The 12,579-nt window shown below is 40.2% G+C and overlaps 1 protein-coding gene across 9 annotated transcripts in view; it reads right to left on the bottom strand.

Annotated features, from left to right (window-relative positions):
• Window positions 1–1,374: 1,374 nt before the first annotated feature.
• Window positions 1,375–12,579, bottom strand: part of myo5aa (myosin VAa) — a 63,425-nt gene continuing 52,220 nt past the window's right edge. For 6 of the 9 annotated variants that reach the window (XM_044096772.1, XM_044096770.1, XM_044096774.1 and 3 more), the window contains 11 exons: window positions 12,018–12,216; window positions 10,606–10,671; window positions 10,223–10,316; window positions 9,731–9,880; window positions 9,394–9,548; window positions 9,178–9,267; window positions 7,498–7,648; window positions 6,172–6,454; window positions 5,908–6,082; window positions 5,739–5,819; window positions 1,375–4,851 (listed from right to left, as the gene is read on the bottom strand). In XM_044096772.1, coding sequence (XP_043952707.1) covers window positions 4,699–4,851; window positions 5,739–5,819; window positions 5,908–6,082; window positions 6,172–6,454; window positions 7,498–7,648; window positions 9,178–9,267; window positions 9,394–9,548; window positions 9,731–9,880; window positions 10,223–10,316; window positions 10,606–10,671; window positions 12,018–12,216 — 1,597 coding nt within the window. In that variant the 3' untranslated portion in view covers window positions 1,375–4,698. The remainder of the gene's footprint in view (window positions 4,852–5,738; window positions 5,820–5,907; window positions 6,083–6,171; window positions 6,455–7,497; window positions 7,649–9,177; window positions 9,268–9,393; window positions 9,549–9,730; window positions 9,881–10,222; window positions 10,317–10,605; window positions 10,672–12,017; window positions 12,217–12,579) is intronic. The other 3 variants (XM_044096795.1, XM_044096814.1, XM_044096822.1) reach the window with 1 other exon arrangement.

The raw sequence follows: 12,579 nt of genomic DNA, 5'->3' as shown, positions 1-12,579 counted from the left end.
TGTACACGTTTATCGTCCATATTTCTAGCTAAATAAAAGGCATCTTACCACAGAAGAGACCGTTTCCCGTCACCCAGCAGGTACCTGTCCAGGTAGGAGTGAGCGGAGTCGTTCCAGTGACGGATCAGCGAGGGACGGAGAGGACGCAGTAAGCCTCTTAGGAAAGTGTCTTACAGCGACTCTGCTCTGTTTTGACCTCCCTGCTTCACCTGGAGGATCCATTTAAAGGTGGGACCCAAAAGGTTTCACATTAATTCTCTGATCACATTACGCTACATGGCAAATCATTTAACTACAGATTCCACGTGTTACCCAAACTCTCCCCATCTCCAAATCTAACAGACAAAACTGTTAAAAACGGGAAATAAGAGGTTAAAAATGTCTGAAAAGAAGACAAATATTTAATAATAAGCATGCAAGTACTTTGATAGTTCAATACAATTAGAATACAAACATTTCTAAAATGAAATTTTGCACAAAATTTTTTTTTAAATAGTAAAAAAATAACTACTGTTCAGCTCAAAATGATTAGTGTGCCTGGAAGATTCAGAATAATCAGACAACTAATAACTGAGAAAAAATTAGGCAATTGTCTTTCAAAGGATAAGAAAACTGCTGAAAAAGTCATTAAAAATAACTTTTTATGTAAATCATTTATTGATTATTTTTGTCCCATTCTGAATAATCAATAGAGGGTTTTATTGGTTTTAATGACCCAGTCAAAATTATTCTTTAACTTAAAATACAACTTAATTTAACAGCTAGCTAATATATCAATTTAATCTGAAAAATGTCAAATCAGAGGTTTCTCCAGTTTACTTAGCCAGTCCTTACACAAAATGTTGATAAAATTTCTTGTAATCTTAGAATTACAGTAACAATATCATTTGTTTGGGTACCTGCCCAACAATAAAAAACCCAATATATAAAAAAAACCCCAAACACAAATACAAATAAAATGGTCACATTTCCTATAGAAAAGGAATCTGGAAGTCTTTGTATATTCAAAACATAACTAGGGCCTTGCAGGTTCAGTGTTGGATGTTTAAAATGTTTCAGGTTATCTTAGTCTAGATTTGCTTGTATTTAATTTTGATATAGTTATTATAGAAATTGGCTTTCATTGGCTATTGAGAGGCTAGTCATTCTGGTTGCCTCAGTCTTTTTCAGGCTGTTGCTGGAACCTGAAACTCTGTTGTATTTCTGCGCACACAGTTTACCAGGACCTTTCAAAATAAAGTGGTTATCGTTGTCCTGGTGGTATTCCCTGAACCATATCTTTGGTTCAGGGAAAGATTAAAAAAAAGACACATATCCTTTGCCGTAGCATCAAATACTGAACATTTAAAGTTATAATAAAACTCCAGGACCGTATAGCAGTGCTGAATTCTTTTATTTTACTTACAGAGTTGAAATTTTATTCCAAGTTTGCTAACGGTGAACACATTCACGAAGCACAGCTACCAGAAACTACAAACAGTCCAGTTCGTCAAATGTACACAATGATTTAAAGAGGGAAACATCCGGTACCGTCTTCAGCATGTTTGCACCAGTACCGCCACAGCCGGGCTCCGAACTATTTGTATTTTTATTTAGTTTTTGTTGTTTATTTAATCTTCACAATTAACTCTTAGTGCTGCTGAGAACAATGATAATTTGTAACGTCTGGGTCGTATCTTGCACTCAGCTTTCTGCTGGGTGTGGAAACGGAAACCGAAGCGATGACGGCGTTTTCCTTCTCAAACAAACCAACCGATGGGTGAGCGTCGTGGCTCCCACTGAGTGCGGGAGTTTTTGTTTTGTTAAATCAGTTTTTCCAGCCCAAAGTCATCAATAAACAGTTCAAACCATCTGTGTTACACCAGCTGCTGGATGAGGAGAGGCGTCATCAGAACAGCATGATCACATTTTATACAACTTCTACTCATTTAACAGCGAGAGAACAAAAAGAAAACCTGCACTGGGAGAACACAATGGGTGTGTGTGTGTGTGTGTAAGTCATTCACATAACCAGTAAAGTCAGATAAGGCTTCTTCTACAATGTGCAGCTAAAACTCATGATACACTTGATAGAACATGAACATTCAAATGGTAGATCGACTCCTTTGTTGCTGTCCTTCACAAACACAAACAGCAGATATGACCTCGTGGCACTGAAGCCAGAAATGTTGCACAACAAACAAACCCAGACAAACAAAAGGCTGAATTATTAAATGTGGTCCCAGTGAGAGCAGACGGATGTTTTTAACGTAAAAACGTCACTGCCGATAGTCCGGTCAGGCCGTTTCAGGTCGATATATTTTTACCGATTTAGGGTTTTTCTTCTAAGGGGTACATATCCTAAAAATGAAAGCATAAAATTCTTAAATTTTTCTTCAAGATAAAGCACATTAAATGTAAATGCTGATGATTGAAAACAGTGGTCGATGCATTCAATACCCTTTTTTCAGTATTAAACCTGCCAAAAAAGAAAAAGAAACAAAACAGTAGGCAGATTCCGATCTCGAGCAATTTGATTGGTGCATCTCTAAACGTCGCGCTTTCTCTTTAATCCAATCAGGATGTCTCTGCTCGCTTTTTTTTTCCCCATCTCATTTGCCTCAAAAGTCCAGTTCCAACAGAAACCTTGCAACTGGACTATCCAAACAGAAACAGTATTTTACTAAGCGTTTGGTGAGTTTTTGGTGAAATAATGATCAAAAGAGGAGGAGAAGAGGCAGAACATGGCTCACTTTAAGCACAAACGGCACAACAGGAAGTAGGCTGAAAGTGCAGAAAAGACAGAGCAGAGGAAGACGGACGAGTCTTTGTCACAACATGGGCAGATTTCCTGGTGAACTCGACTCCACTCTCTAGTTTTCCTAACATGCAGGCTCCTTTTCTCAAGCTGGTGACGTCTGGAAAGCCTAAACCATGCAGGTCACACGAACGAAGCAGCAGCACTTCATGCCTTATGCTTTGCTAAAGTACCAAGTATGTAAAGATATCTGAAGCTAAACAATTTGTACAGTGAATAATAATAATAAAAAAGACTAACGGATAAGCACTGAGCCAGCAGTTAAAATGACAGCGATGATAAAAAATAATCTGCTGGTTATTTGTGACAAATGCCCATGTTGTGTCACAAAAACAGGAAGGCAAAAGTGGGTGTAAAGCAGAGAAAGTGTAACATAGAACAGATATCAGGCAATTTCTGCAAAACATACTTAAAAAAAACCAACAAATGTCTCTTCGTTCTGCTCAGTAATATATGGCTTTACAATACAAACAACCCTAAACAAATGGCAATACTGAAATAAATACGCACACAAAGATAAACGGGAACATTTTCCAAGGCCTTGACCAGAAGAATGTAAGGAGAAACAGAAACTGAATTTAATGTCGTACGTACAGATCTGTGCTTTTACTGCAGTGTTGGTGGTATGGTGAATATGGAAGTCCAAAAGTGACACAATTCAATAAATATATCACTCGATTAGTTCAATGTGTTCCAATTCATCAAAATTAGAAGTAAATGTAAGTAATGTCTTCAAAAATATATGGCAAACATGAGCATTTTATATGAAAAGCATAAATGATTATTTCACTGTTAGTAATTTCTGGCTTGCTATTGGGCGGAGCCAACACTGCGCAGGAAACTGGAGCAATGTTTACGCAACACAGTGCTAACTGATTACTGACATTCACACACTTAACTGTAAAATATGATCAAATATGGTTAATTACAGAATTTCACATTTAACGATTCAGATATTCACAATTGAGATGCATAATTGGGAATTTGCTTATTTATAAAATGCAGCAACTTTAATAATGACATAAGTAAATAGGTTTTGATTTATGAATTTGTGGCACATTGGGGCTTCCGTAGTTTAAATGTTCCTGGTTTGTCTTCTTGGTTCTGGTCAGAGCTGTAAACAGTGGAGCTCATCGTAGGTTAAAGCCCTCAGCAAAGTTTAACCCTTCATATAGACTCTCCTCACTTCTGCCCGAAATAAACATTAAACATCTGAGTTAAAGACACAGCGAATGAAAATCTGCGCCAGACCTTCTAACTATGATATAATTTATCTATTAGGACATAAATATTGTTCGTCAGTGCAGCTAGAACAAAGCTGTTCAGTATTCTTTAAACATTGAGGCTGGCAACATAATTTCAATAAATAAAATACGAGATATATATTATTTATTTCTATATAGATATCTTTGTGTATAAATAATATAGTACAGACAATGAGTTTTGTCTCGTCTTGGCTTGACTGTGCTCAGAGGGGGAGAAAACCTGATCGCTCGGCTGTTTTTGCGATAGTTTGCTAATTAGCTCCGTGTGATGAGATCCCTGCCTGCTTTGCTCTCGTGACTCAGACGTGAACAGCAGCGAGCTTAACGATGACGGGAAACACTGAGGAAGGATCGGTAACACTGATGACTGATTGGATCCAGTGGCTTCTCTACGGGTCGAGGCGTTTATACAGGCGTTTAATGGAGAGCACGGGGCGAGCAGCGCGCGTTTCCGAGCGACACAAGCTTAGAAAGTGACACCGATGTGTGTGCATGTCAGCGTTTAGACAGAAAAATGTTTTTTCAGATTGTGTTCGTCCACATTTTATTGAAGTGCTTTTGCTATAATTATAATTTATAATCTGTCCGGGGCCAGTAGGTGGCAGCGGCGGTCGAGGCCGGGGGGGTTTTTTCAGCTCACACCCTGGTGAGGAAGCTCAGGTTCAGGGAGGTGGGGATCTGGATCGTTTCCAGGGCGAGGGAGGACGGGCTGAATGGGAAGGTGACCGGGTAGATCATTTTGGTGTCCATCAACAGCTGGGGACTCTCGCAGCGGTCTCGCAAGCGGGTCTGAAGAAGAAGAAGAGAGGGTCAGAAACTGAACAGACAGGAGGTCTGAACACTGTGACCAGATGACCCACCAGGTAACAGAAAATACTGACACAAAATATTAAGAAAGATTGTGTCTTAAAAAGTTTAGAAAAAAAAAAAAAAGTCCAGTCTGAAAAAGCATCTATTTCCCCTGACCTTCAGAAACAGATTCGAGTTTGGGGGAAATTGTTACAACTGCAATTAATCATGTCTTGGTTTTTATTTGTTTAATATTTTATTGGTATTTTGCTACCAATTTTATTATTGTTAATTGTTAAAATTATTTTTCTCAAACTTAATTTTATTTCTTCTTTTATCACTTATCTACCAGTGACATTGTGACTGTTGTGAAGCACTTTGGTCTGCTGAGGTTGTTGAAAATATGCCTTATAAATAAACTTAAATAGTTTCCGGCCATACCACGTCTGATCTCAGAAGCTAAGCAGGGTTAGTGCCCCGCCTCTCGCTGCTGACTGGCACCAGAACCAACCCCCACGAGATGAGGGTGTAAAGAAAATGGATGGACTAAACTTAAATAATAAGTACAAGACAAAATCTCAACTTCCACAGCAGAAATGCAGTTTTTGTTTTTAGTTAAATATGGCCTTACAGTGACTCTTTAATCACCGTATTTTATTATACCTCACATTTAACACTTCAAGCAGCTTTACTGCTTCAAAAAGAGACTGTTGCTGTTTTCTATGTGTTGGTGATATGGCCGCACAGGTGGTGCAAACCCTCTACAAGCATGCATCATAGCTACTTCACAAAAGCTCCACTACTTTTGCCTTAATGTACTTTAAATCTCTACAACTAAATCATTTTTTGTTACCGGTGATTTCATTGGTGTTTCATTAAGCGTCTACCTGTATGGTTCGTATGAAAGCAACTGAAACTCTCTCCTCGAACTCGTTGACCGGAGTGTAGAGGTTCAGGACCTTTACGATCTGAAAGAGACGAACCGGACCAGAAATTGTTTAAAGGACCGGATGGATTATGGCCTGAGCTTTCTTTCAGATGTTGCTGAGGGCGCACCTGAGCGGTGGTGAGGGCGTGGCACATGGAGCAGATGGCCTCGGCGTCCTCGTCCGTCTTCTTCTTCACTTGCAGCAGCTGGGCGGCCTGGATCAGAGGCTCCAGGGTCTCTTTGGCTCCACAGTTCATCAGCCCTTTGTCTCTTAGCCACTCCTCCAGCTGGCTCACATTGTACCTGCACACATCCGGTATTAAATACAGGCTCTCACAGCAAAAACCCAAAAAAAAAAAAACGTCTCAAACTCAGTAGCTGGCGCCGCCTACCTGATCTGCATGCCTTTGCTCCAGGAGCACATGTCCTTGCGCAGCAGCAGGTTGTTAAGCGTGACGGCTCCGATGATGTAGAAGAGCTGCTTCACCACCTGCTTGATGAGCTCGGGGTCGGTGCCGTGCTGGCACATGGTGGAGTGGAAGGCGCTGAGCTGCCGCAGGATGGAGTCCAGGGTGTAGGTCCCCTCGTCGGCGATGCTGGACGTCCGCTTGCGGAGACCTGTGGGCTTCACTCCGGACACGCCCTGGATGGTCTCATGCTCCAACATCCCAGACACTGCAAGGAGGAAACCCAGTGACACGGCGCCGTGCTGAAGCACCCAAACACCCGTAAGCTTCTGCAAAAACACTCAATCAAGGACTTTTGGTCTGATTTCTAGTGCAAATACCTTAGTACACTTGAAATAGGACAAAACTAACTTACAAGTAACTTTTCAACGAGAAATATGAAATGGTTTAAGTCAATAATTCCTCATTCTGATCCCAGTGAGTGAAATAATCTACCAGTCGAACAAGTGCCAAGTCATCATACAATCCACTTTATTGTGACAACATGAGCTTTGTTATGTCTCTTAATGTGACATCAAAGTCCAGTTGCACATGTGGTCTTTGTTTTTCTCTCTTTCTTTTTCTGTCTGGCAGTATCTTAATGTTTTGTTTCAATCTGATTTGTAACTTTATACATATGATTTCTTTTTTTTTGTACCAGCTTTTCATTTAAAGAAAAAGTACTAGTTCCACTTGCACATTATTTCACTTATAATGTTGAAAAAATGTCTTGTTATAAGTGAAATAATCTTCCAATTGCAAAAACTTAAAATTTATGAATTTACCTTCACCTGGTTTCTAGTGCAAATATCTCAGTACCCTTGAAATAAGACCAAACTAACTCATATATTACATTTCAACACGAATCAGGAGCTTGTTTTTAGTCAATTCTTGAACACTGATAAAAGGACTAGTTCTACTGGCAGATTATTTTTCTTATTACAGTGGAAAAATGTCTTATAATAGAAACAATCTGCAAGTGGAACTTGTACGCTCTTTTTAAAAAAAATATATTTCACTGGCTCACAGGTATAAATAACTGTAAATTATTACTGCATCTATTCGGTTTCATATCATTTATATATAGATATTTTTTACGTTTGTGCTTAGTAATTTTGACAAAAAAGTGTAAATGTTCTGAGTTTGTTTTTAAATATTGCAATAACCATGAGGCGTAGATCAGCTCAGTTTGTTGTAAGTTAGCCTTGTGCTGCTGTTCGGTGGAGCTGCTCAAACTACTGCAGTGTTTTGAAGTGTTGTGCCGCCACCCACCTATCATTGGCTGCAGGATGTTCTCCATGCATTTGACCAGCTGCTGGTAGATCTGGATGGCCAGGTCACTGATCACCTGTCTGTACTCTGCCAGGTCAAAGTTGGACAGGCAGTGCTCGTTCTGCCTGGATGTATTGTGCTTCATAAAGGCCTGGGGCAAAAACAAAACAAAAAACCCTGAAATATCTGCCTTGACATTGAACAGATGCAGCAACTTTTCCATATCGAGGCAGTGAGGGCAAACGTACAGCAGATCTGCAAACATGAAAAGTCACTTTTGATAAACATTTGCAACTTTGGTTCTCGTATGCCAACATGACGCTAAAGCTGAGTCTGAATTTCCAACTGACATGAGCGATGGGCAACAGTAGCATGACGGCTATTTGCATCTCGCTGTATTTATTGTCTTTACTCCATATCTCTCTGCTTGCTGATTTTTTTCATCTAAACCAGGCAAATAATGAGTTAGAAATGATCCCATAAACATTTCTACCTGCACTGGGCCAAAGTGTGGAAGGAGTAACCAGACAAAATGGAGCACAAATTGTTTCATATAAATATTCAGTGGCAAAAAAAAGCATTTATCATACAAAGAGTTTGACCACAATAAAAAAAATGCCATTCATTACTGATAAAAAATAATTTTTGACATGCCACTTGTTATGTCAAACTGTTTTATGTCAATCAAGCAATAAAATGTAGCAATAAAACACCCTTCATGTTGGAGGCAGCTCGCTGGAAACGCATAATAAAGGATATTTCTGAAGTGGGTTTGAACCGTCCAGGGTTGCAGGTAGTCTGCAGGTGCAAATACCAGAGTTGTGAAGTAAACCTTTGCTCCCTTTTGCTGCCATCCCTGTAAGAGGGCTGGTGGATATTAAAAGCAATGTACTTTGATCTTTTCTTTACTTCCCTGGACTAGCCAGCAGAGTCATTGCTCACATTCTTTCCTTTATTTCTTAATAAAATAATTATCAAAATGTATTTATATTTCCTAAAATTGTCATTTTTCAATTTCCAAACGATTGAAAATGATCTCAAAACAGTGTTTCTGCAGGTTTCACCAACTCAAATTTAAGACTTTTAAAAAGTCCTTATGAATACAATTTAAGACCTGTATCACAACAGAAACGTATACAAGAAATGAATTGTAACAGAAATCTACTAAGGACTAAGATGAACATCGTCCAGACAGCTGGCAGTAATCTCGCACTTACCCACGGTAGACTTTAAAAAAAAGCTACCTAGCAAGCCAGCAAGGGTATATTAGCAGCTAGTTATCAATAGTCGCACAGCACAACAAAGATGTTTTACATAGCAGAAAAGTCCAGCCAGAAAAAAGGAAACATGGAATATATGAGATTAAATAGTTCTGCCCCAACAAAATTTAAGACTTGTAGTTAACAAATTTAAGGCCAGCCTGTTGTTTTTCAATACATTTAAGGCCTTAATTTTAGACACATGAAATTAACGCCCTGTTAAATCTAAATCTGCCAGGTGTATGAATAACTTAGTTCTGCTAGCATTAGTGCTAGCCTCTTATACAGCTCTGATAATGATCAGACATTCAATTCCTTTTCACTTCTGCCTCCTGTGTACAAGGAAAAAGGATAAAGAGGCTAATATTTAGCAAATTGTATTTTCTTTTTTATTTTTGGTGTGCAGGAGTGTTGGTGTCACCTCATCTCCGCTGTATTGTTTCAGACAGTGCAGGAAGCGGCAGGTGTTGGCCAACCAGAACGAGACGGTCTCGAAGTCATCGCCTCGTTTCTAAGAGGAGCGGAAGAAGAAGAAGAAGAAGAAGAAGAAAGGTATCAGCATCAACAGATCTTTCCTCACCAGCCACTGTCAGTCAGCCCGATTCTTGTCTGCTGGTCTTCCATTACGTAAACACACCTTGAGGATCTTCTTGATGCTGTTGATGGTCGACGTGAGAAGAGTCCGAACCTTCTGGTCGTCGTTGACGTAGTCTGCGTGTCTCAGACACATGAACAGGATGTAGGCCGGCAGACCTGGTATCAGATTCACGGCTACGCCGCGAGGCTTCAGCTCTGGAAGGTCGAAAGAACACTTTCAGATTTCTCACTTCCTAAAGATATTATTGGTCATTTATTTTATTTGGGTTTTTTTTATTTTTAGAAATGGCTACATAAAAGAAGAGTCTGTGAATTACTTTGCTCCTTAAAGGTCATTAAAAAACCTGAACTTCTTTATTTAAGATGGCCGTTTTTACCCAGAATGAGATTCTTAACCAGCTTCATCTCATCCTCCTTCTTGTACTCCAGCATTCCCTGGAAGTCTTTCTCCCTGCGGGGGATGTTGACTGGGTGGATGGGCTCCTCCACCATCTGTCCCGGAGACGTCTGTCCCTCGGTGTGACCCGCTGGGAAACAGGGTTCAGGACACACTTAGCTTCATATCTACAGCACATTAGTTTTTACCTCCATGTCTTTTTAAGTTTTATTTGGTTTCGACTTCAGATTTGATTTATTTGTTACGGTTTTCTTTGGAGGAGGGGATGCTCAGTTTTCTACATTAGTTTTTATTATTTTGAGTTATAGTTTGTCTTTTGGGGTTTTTTGTTGTTGTTTTTTTTTTGCAGTGGGGGTTACGCACCAGCTGCTGACTGAAAACAACAACAACAACAAAAAAGCTAACAAAATGTGTGTAACAAAATTCCAGAAAACTATCCCGGTTTTCAGAGAGTGTGATGAACGTGCCGTACCCCCCATCTCTCCGATCCTCTTGGAATAAACCTTCAGCTGCTTCTTCAGCTTCCGGATGGTTCTGTCCTGCTTCTCCAGCTGCTCCATCAGATCCTAGCACCCACACAGAGGATGAGAGCAGAGCATAATCAGCCCTACAAATGTTGCCCTCTAGTGGTGGGTAAGAAAGAAAGACATGAAAAACAAACAGAAGGTGGTGCAGCAGGCCATTTCAGACTGGAATTAGAGCAGCGGTGCTGATTATTGCTTCAGAGGAAGAAAAGGCTGTGGGACTTTCTAGTCGTTAGAGGAGAAGAAGTGCCCTAAAGTAGTGATCGCTCAGAACACACCAACCTCAGTTAATGTGAGCACACACACACACACACACACTGACTCTACATACAACCATCCGCCGTAATATGATGACTCGAGCCTCTCTGGACGCTGTGGGGTCGTCGGCCATGAGTTCCTGTCAGGTGACAACATCCACACAGCCGTTGTTTCGCTTTCATTAATTTGTGGCTCAAAATGAAAAAAGTCACGATGCATTGCAGGGACAGACGGTTAATGCAAGTCAAAGTGTTGTTGGAACTGCAAGAAAGTAAGAGCAAGATCTACACTTCCAAGATTATTTGCTAAATGAGACAGAGACTGCAACTAACCATTATTTTGGTTATCCATTCATTTTTTTGAGAATCGGACAAAATGTTTTTTTATAATTTTATAGATTTTTCTTTTAATCTTTTTTAAATACAATATTAGAAATACAGTAATAGATACAAACAATTAAGAAAAGATTTAATATAAGAAAATCAACTATTTTATTGCCTAAAATGCAACAACATAACATCCCTGGTGTACGCCTGATTATTTGTTGCAAACGGAAAATGCACTGGGGATTTTCCGATATCGATATTGGAAATCAGTTCAATATCGTCCAAAAGAACAAGTATCGCCCCAGCCTTTCTATCCAGGAGCGCATGTGAGGAAACCCATTGGTTAATAATACATGGCTCAGTTGTTCTCACAGCTATTGCTGTTGATTATTGTTCTCCGTTTGGATAATATCACTAGATCAAGCATTTTCTAATATTTAACACAAGAGAATAAGTAATGAAAGACGGTTTGTTTCGTGCCGATATAGGTATCAGTCAATTCTCAAAGCTGCGATATCAGCATCGTATCGGAAGTGAAAACATATCGGGACGCCCTGAATAAATATCATCAACCTCATCCATCATGTGAAAAGCCCAGCCCTTTCTGCTTGACTTATCAATACTGTGCAGGGCTGATTTATTGATTATCTTTTGGATTAACTGATACTAATTGGACAGCAAAAGGTGCCTAATAGGAGGGTTTGTTTGTTTTTGTCTTTACAGAATTTGGACCAGGTGAAGCTAAAGTTACGCCACTTGAGTTCTGGTAAAACACATTTAACAAAGGTTCGATTGTTTGTAATATTAAGTACAAAATATCGATTGTTGGTAAATATTTGGATTAATGACTGTTCTGAGTGTTATCTCAGTAAACGGATGAATGTATACTCTAGTTAACGATTAATCGATGACTAAATCATTTGACTATTATTTCAATAATCAATTAATCACAGTCCATCTGATTAATTGTTTCAGATGAGATCACTTCCCTCCTTGAGCCAACCGTTTGGTAAAGTTCCAAGGCGAGGCCTCGTCTGATAGCTGGACTCTAATTTTCAGCGGACTGGCCCTTTACTCGGCATGTTTTTCTCCCAGCATCTTTTCAGCCGGACGTGCGTCTGTTGCTCCTCTGTGTGTGACGGAGTGTGTTGGCGCGTACCAGGTTCTCGTTGGTGAGCCGGGTGATCTCGTGCTGCAGGCTGGCTTCGATCCGGGCCTCGGGAGGCAGCTGCAGGTTCTGGGCCAGCAGCTGCTGCTGCCGGTTGTTCTCCTCCTTCACGTTCTGCAGCTCGCCGCGCAGCGACTCCACCTCGCTGTCGTACGTCCTCCGCTGGGCCTGCAGCTGCTGCTCCAGCAGCCTGGGGAGAAACAAAACAATGTTAGGAAAAAAAAAACAAAACAAAGGAGGGAGCATTTTCATCAGAGCGCGCTGATGCAGGCCGGCAGCAGCATGCTGTGCAGAGATTCAGACTTCTACTCAAGAACCATAGAGACCAGCAGAACCATAGAGACCAGCAGAGGTAATCAGAAGAACACAGCCCTAAGCTAGTTTTGTAGAAGCTTATTTTACAGCTGATCTGGAGGATAAGAAAATTTTTTTTTAGCAGGGCTGCAAGGTCTGCTGTGCAAAAGAACATGCATGAGCAGGACGGATCAGACAGCAGCACATCTCAACCTAAACTGACGGCCTGACTTATTGTTTACCAAAACTCTTCAGCAAA

The sequence above is a fragment of the Gambusia affinis genome, linkage group LG02, assembly GCF_019740435.1.
Source record: "Gambusia affinis linkage group LG02, SWU_Gaff_1.0, whole genome shotgun sequence".
Lineage (NCBI taxonomy): Eukaryota > Metazoa > Chordata > Actinopteri > Cyprinodontiformes > Poeciliidae > Gambusia > Gambusia affinis.
This window is presented reverse-complemented; position numbering and strand designations above follow the sequence as displayed.